Raw genomic sequence first — 6,620 nt, forward strand, 5'->3', positions numbered from 1 at the left:
TAGAGTATAATAGCTTATACATGGTTTGAAATTAATATGAAATTAAGCATCAACACAAACATGCCATTGTTGTGAAAGCATTCATTTATTGAGCACAATTAAGTCAGGATTGGGGATGCAATCTCCAAAAAATGCATACTATGATTCAAGTAGATATATATGGAAGCTGAAATTTTTAGAAATATATATGATCCATTCAAAATCAGCAAGAATACTGTAACTCAAAGTAGACGTGGAAGCTGAAGTACCTTTTGAATAATATATATGATCCATTCAAATCAGCAAGAGATAGAGAGTCATACTGCGAGGACCCAGGTTCAATAACCATACAATTATACATCAATTCCTCAAAATATGTAACTGTCTGGCTGAAACCTTAACATAGAACACACCATGCAAGATCTTGGCAAGCAATGAAGTATACTTACCCCAGGCCATACATATGCTGTAACTGAAAATATGCATCTTCTTATTGTCATATTGAGTTGAAGTCCTTGTGCTTCATGCTTGCAAAGTGCAAACTGTCACTATTGTATATGGAGATCCTCTAGTACGGCGGGCGTGCATGCGGCCATGCACTCCCCTCGGCGCCATGGCCGAGCTGACCGCCTCCAGGCAGGAGCAGGTTGGGTGGCACGGCCCCGTACATTGGCATCGCCAATGGATCGGGCAGCCCGCCGCCCATCATCGGAGGGACACCACCACCGCCAGGCCGGCCAGCTTCCATGGCTTCCTCATCAACTTCTTCGTCCAACGGCAGCCTCTCGTACGTCGCGTTGGCAAACGTGGACGCCATCACCATGACCGGCCCAGCCGCCGTGAGCGAGCCGACCACGATGCCTCCGACCACCTGCCCCTGCCCGCCGGCGAGGTAGACGGTCAGTCCGGTGGCGCCCGGCGGTGAGGGGCCCGGGAGGAACGTGCCGGTGAGGGACAGGATCTCGAAGAGGCCACGGAGGGCCACGACGGCGCCGGGCGCGGCCGGCTGGCGCAGGGCGACGTCGGCCACGGTCCCCGCGCCGCTGAGCACGCAGACGCCGCGCTGCCTGCGGCGCGCGAAGCGGGCGATGGACTCCGCGACATCCGCTCCGCCGGCGACCTCCATGACGTGGCTACGCAGCGCGTTGGGGCTGTCCCGCGTCACGAAGATGGGCGGCTTGGGCTTGTTCTTGGACCCCGGCGGCCGGCCGCGCGGGCGCCGGTTGACGGGCGGCACCACCGCTCCCTCCTTGGGCTCGCCGTCGACGTCATCGCGGCCGTCGATGTGGCCACCCGTGCCGCTCTGGCTCTGCTCCCCGTCCTTGCCGGGCGCCGCCATGTCTTGGCTGCCCGGCTGGTTCTTGTTGCTGTCGTGGGCTGAAGAGGAAAGCGGCAGCGCCTCCGTGGGTACTGGGAGGCCCAGCCTCCCTTCGTTCCACCACTGGTTGGCCAGCTTGAGGCTTCTGCTTCTCTTGCTTCTTCGTCTTCCTCCTCCCCCTGACAAATTCTTGCAGCGCGCAATCGGGCTGGCCGATGAAGTCTTCTAGCTTAATTAGTTGCTTCTTGGCCTATTCTTTGTAATTCCTGCACAGAAATTAAACTACGAAAAACAAGTTAATTTCATGGCTATCGATCTGCATATGTAAGGTATCTACAGTCTATATTATGTGTACTGCAAGTAGCATAGTAAGGCAGATCGATTCCGTCGGTGTTCGTGCTAATTGATCTATTTCATGAAAAATTGTGTGAGGGGGAAAGAGGAACTGGAATAAGTTTGATCTGATCTCGAGAAACTAGGGAATTCGTACCTACACATGACCTGAGTCAAGGTACAGCAGATCGATTGGATTCGGGGTAGCACAAATCAAGTGGCGGTGATCCAATTAGTTGCAGGAGAGAAGATCGATAAGCAACGAAGACTAGCCTCTTGGTCTCCACGCTTTTTGTTTTGCACCTTCTGCTAGCTTCTTGCAGCTGAGCGGAGACTAGTTGCTGCTGAAGTCAGTGATAAAGGGAATGGATTTAGTTGCGAGCAGGGATATAAAAGGGTGAGGTTATGGATGGGTACATTGTGGTTGTACTTGTTACCAAATCGGCGCTCTTGCATCAGTTGTATATGTACATGGGACTAAAAAAATATAAATGGCTAGGCGCACCCTGCCTCTTGGTGTAACAGAAAGCATATGCATGGTTGGGGGAGTAGAACTTCGAGAAAGGGACTAGTTAACACATGCATCTTTCCAACTTTTTTCTCTACCTCTGGATATGGACCACTGCTGCATCAGTTCTTTTGTTGAACAAGTTACACTATTATACGGTTGTAATTGTTTAAGAAATAAGTTAATTAAGCTGCAATCAAATGGTAACTAAAAAATGTTATCTGTCTAACGAACTGGTTTGCGTATATCATACATAGATATACTATGTACACGGTACGTAACACTTTGTTTTAATACCAATGCTTTGTATCACACGTATCCTTAAGAGTTTGGAAGTAATCTATTTACTCCGTGTGGCGTTGATGAGGTTGATTTAGCAATTGCTAGCTAGCAGCTAGGCGCCTGCATTAGATACGATGGAGGATGTTGGTGATTAAGGCTGCTTGCACGGTCGCATGAACCGATGCAACGAATGGAAAAAATGTGGGGCTGTTATAGGTGGGGATTACACATATAGAGCTTTTGAAATATATCCAAAACATATTTCTTTGACTTTTTAAATTTGACCAACAATATCTCTTAACATAATTTATTTTCAAATAGAAAAAGTTACATATTATAGTAGTTGGTTTCACTATAAATCTACCAACATTATTTTTATATTTTTAGTCTCTATGATTGTTTCCCTATCCATAGTCAAAATTGAAAAGATTTGACTTTGAAAAAGTCTAAACATAGCTATATTCTGGGGAGGGAATAGTCGTTGGTTATTGTGTTCAATTCGCAAAGCTTCTTCAAAAGATGAGGTGTGAAAGGAGGATCTGATCGGCATAGCAAGAGCTCCAAGAAGTTTTGAAGCTGGTCATCTCTAACTTCAGAAATTATTCAAGCTGGAGCTGTGGAAAGGTGAATGGTATTTGGTTGAGCCATTTTGCTCTTATTTTAGATTAAAAAAATTTCAGTACGTACAGACAACTTTATTGATCATACAAACTTCAAATCTGGTATGGACTGCAAACTGGTCCTTGTAGGTGCATGCAAGGTGGGTCGGCTTCATTAGATACCTTTGATGCCCACCAGTTAAAAGAAATGATGAGATTCCATTCCATTCGGTTAATATAATGGTGGTCCTGTATATCCTACCAGCTAGCTAGAGACTTGCTGGCACCACTACGGATGACTCTCACACTGTAAAAAACGATTTGTAGGGCACTTTATTTCTTTTCTACCGCACCTACAAAACGGTAGCGTTACTGTCAGTACAAGAAATTTTCCAACTAGTGAAGAACCAAAAAGTATCATAAACGCATTTTTTTTGTCATAAATCGTGATTTATGATGCGGGAGTGATGAAAACCCTTCATCATTAGTCGAGTGTCATAAACCGCGACTAGTGACGTTCCTTATTTCGATGCGTCACTAAGATAATGACGAATGAAAATTCGTCCCGCATGTCGTCATAAAACTGTTTCAGAGGTTGTGCCACGTTGGACAAGAATCCAACGTGTATCTGACATGGCAGGGGTTTTATGACCATTTCGGTTCATCACAAATTGAAGCCCGGTCCATGTGAGAGTCTTTATGAATCCAATTTTGTTGGGCCATTTTTAGCCCATTTTAGGTTTCTGTGCTATTCTTTGGACCAAAAAATGTTTGGTGCACGCCATATTGGGTCTTTTTCTGGCCCTAGCCCATCTAACGAAGAGCCATTATTGCATTTCACGGTACCATATTGGGCCATTTTTTTTCTAGGCCCTAGCCCATTATTGCATTTCGCAGTGCCATATATTTAATTTTGGCTGCTAATCACCATCACAATCATAGATATAAAAACAGCTCATTTCCATCTTCCATATTGTTCACATCATAATTAATGAATAGTTTACTAGCAATAATAATACAACATACAACAAGTTCAGCATCAATAATGCAGCATACAACAAGTTCATAGGCAACACACTTCAGTTGAGGGAAGGATTCACCTGGCTCTGACTGGTGCTGAAGTTTATCAGGCTAGAAATCAGAGAATGCAACTACTTTGTTGTGTTGTTCAAAGCTTCGGGGTCTTCTGTCTGAGACTTTAATGTTGTTTGATGTGTTTCAGCACTCAATCTCAGTGCACCCATCGCTGACTCATGTTCAGCAATCTTTTGCTAAAGTTGTGTCCCACCTTGTTTCTCACTCTCAAGATCAGCTTGGATTTCTTCTACCTGTAGCGCAGTACCAACCCTAGTCCTTTTCTTCGAGGGTGGGTGAATGCCAGCAACCTTCCGAAATATCCTAGATTGGACAACTTTAGCTACTGCTTCAGCAACAGTCTTTGGTTGGTCATCTCTAGGTTGGTGATGATTTGTTCTATCTGAGCCTAATAAAAGAAAGAAAATGAATGGTCTCACACAAAAGTACTCACAAATGTTTCTAGTGCTATTGTTGCAAAGAAAAATGCAAAGTAAACAAGTACTTGCAATGGCTGCCTGTACTGGAGCGGTGTTGCCATTTTTGCTGCAATGAAAATTCTTGAAAATATCAATTGGAGTTGGGTCTCCTTCAACTTGCTTCTCCCTCTAATATGATGTGAAAATAGGCATAAACTGTTAGCTTGGAACAAGGAGCATGATCAGATCATCAAATAAAGTACAGAGCAAAAACATGACTTGTTCAGTTGCTTACCACAACATGAGCCTATGCAAGGTAGCTTCTAGACCCTGTGCTCTGAGGATACCTAACCAGTCTACGATTATCGGTGTTTGTAGTATACCTCTCCTTTACAATAATGAAAACTCGTGTAAGATACATGAATAAGAGGAACAGATCAGTACATGCAAATGTGCTAGTGGCAAGTTGAAGTTCTATCATACCCTATAAGGTTGGCTAGACCACATCGTAACTAGTTTGTTCCACTGGTCGTCATTCCTAGTGGTCACAGGAGTTTTGGTTGGGACTTCATTTGCTGCAAGACCATTGAAGTACTTTTTCTTGAGCCGGTAGCTCCCCTGTCTCTGTTGCGACTTGAGCATGTCAGTGCATGCCTCTATGATAGGTTGACTAGTGGTGTCAATGTCAAATTGTCCCTATATTAAGTACAACACAAGAGTAGTCAAAAAAATAGATGAAAAGAAAGGATGCAAAGAACTATGGTAGTAGATGAATTGACATATACACACCGCCAGTTTGCTAATGTAGTCCTTGAGATACTTTTCATTCTAGGTCTTGTAGTCCTTCCAGCGAGTAAGGATCGGTATATGCCCACGCAGTATGATCCCACCCTCTGATGAAAACTTTGCATCTTGCATTGGTGCCTCTGGCCGTTTGAGCCCTTCTCGAACATGGATCGGAAGCTTGGTGTATAACCCTCTACTTATCCTGTCTAGATCTCTGCCCAACCTTTTTGAATCCCGTGGCACTTGTACTCTTGTGGAAGGGCGTGCATCACCTAATAATTTTGTTACGGTCATACAGGCGGCGTGTGTTAATAGTGATTTGGTTGCTAATTGCGATGTTCCCATTTTTTGGCTTTGAGAAAAAAGAGATCAAATGACTTTCCTTCACCAGTCATCATGTCGACGATGTCCTTAGTGTGGGTGGCTATTGCTTAGCCTTCTGTTGGCAATTCTTGTGAATCAGAAGTCGTGCCATCTGAAACTCCTGCCTGAGCAAAAGCCAATGCCTTTGCCCTAGTCACTCTTGGAGGCATACTGTCAAGGGCATCAGGTGCCCGAATTCTCTTGGACAACCCTCTTCCCCCGCTGACAGGTATGCTATCACTGATCTAATTGGACAATTGCATAAATGAAAATAATGAGAAGCAATCCTACATAACTGATACAAGAAATTTGGTAGGCAACAACAGATACCTCGTGTTGGCATGTCTCTTGGTTAGATTCAAGCCGCTCCTGAGATGGGTCATACTTTGGATCTGGATCTTCACTTCTGGTTTCATTGGTATCCTTTCTTTTTTTCCTTTTGTAGCCTGTTTAAGGTTGCTTTCGACTTTTCCAACTTTGAGGGAAGGTAGTATGCCATGGTTCCTTATGATACTTGCAGCCCTCACCTATTCATATGGATGGAGCTTTGGTTCTTTATCTTAGGAAAAGAAAGAAACTTCTATAAAATTGTCCAACCATTGTAAACGAAAAAACTACTTTACAAGAAACAAACTGCTGCAAAATCTAAAGGTAGAGCGCACCAAAACAAGATCCAATATAGGATGTTCCTAGCCAAAATAAGATCCAGGAAAGGATGTTCCTGCCCAACCTTATACGAGCCGAAAGGGCAAACTACTGTAAAAGAATTAAATTAATATAAAATCATAAAGGTACTGCCTCTAAAACAAGATCCAAGATAGAATGTTCCTACCAACCTTGTACTAGCCCAAAGAATAACTAATAAAAGAAACAAACTAGTGTATACATAGGAACTGCTAGATCTGCAAACAAACAACAAAGTAAAAGCAGTAATAAAACCAAATAAGGAAACACATCAA

The 6,620-nt window shown here is 43.9% G+C and overlaps 2 protein-coding genes across 3 annotated transcripts; both read right to left on the minus strand.

Moving 5' to 3' along the window:
* Positions 1-229: 229 nt before the first annotated feature.
* LOC117845785 (AT-hook motif nuclear-localized protein 20) lies at positions 230-2,069 on the minus strand. Of its 2 annotated transcripts, none has more exons than XM_034726869.2 (2): positions 1,788-2,069; positions 230-1,563 (listed from the first exon to the last, which is right to left on the minus strand). In XM_034726869.2, exon 2 carries the CDS (start codon positions 1,316-1,318, stop codon positions 548-550), a length of 771 nt encoding a protein of 256 aa, XP_034582760.1. In that variant the 5' UTR covers positions 1,319-1,563; positions 1,788-2,069; the 3' UTR covers positions 230-547. The 2 variants fall into 2 exon arrangements, with proteins under 2 accessions (XP_034582760.1, XP_034582759.1); XM_034726868.2 differs by having other exon boundaries at positions 230-1,579; positions 1,788-2,068.
* Positions 2,070-4,290: 2,221 nt separating this feature from the next.
* LOC140221836 (uncharacterized) lies at positions 4,291-5,872 on the minus strand. The gene is made up of 4 exons (XM_072291812.1): positions 5,364-5,872; positions 4,996-5,168; positions 4,599-4,701; positions 4,291-4,502 (listed from the first exon to the last, which is right to left on the minus strand). Exons 1-4 carry the CDS (start codon positions 5,641-5,643, stop codon positions 4,291-4,293), a joined length of 768 nt encoding a protein of 255 aa, XP_072147913.1. The 5' UTR covers positions 5,644-5,872.
* Positions 5,873-6,620: the final 748 nt, after the last annotated feature.

Source organism: Setaria viridis, chromosome 2 (assembly GCF_005286985.2).
Source record: "Setaria viridis chromosome 2, Setaria_viridis_v4.0, whole genome shotgun sequence".
In the NCBI taxonomy this organism is placed as follows: Eukaryota; Viridiplantae; Streptophyta; class Magnoliopsida; order Poales; family Poaceae; genus Setaria; species Setaria viridis.

Excerpts from the sequence above, each read along its gene's own strand:
- LOC140221836 (XM_072291812.1), bottom strand. The coding sequence starts at position 5,643 with ATGGGAACATCGCAATTAGCAACCAAATCACTATTAACACACGCCGCC. Across the intron at positions 5,169-5,363 it reads GCATATACCGATCCTTACTC|AGGCATGCACTGACATGCTC; the intron begins GCTGGAAGGACT and ends AACCTATCATAG. Across the intron at positions 4,702-4,995 it reads GGTCTAGCCAACCTTATAGG|AGGGAGAAGCAAGTTGAAGG; the intron begins GTATGATAGAAC and ends ACATCATATTAG.
- LOC117845785 (XM_034726869.2), bottom strand. The coding sequence starts at position 1,318 with ATGGCGGCGCCCGGCAAGGACGGGGAGCAGAGCCAGAGCGGCACGGGT.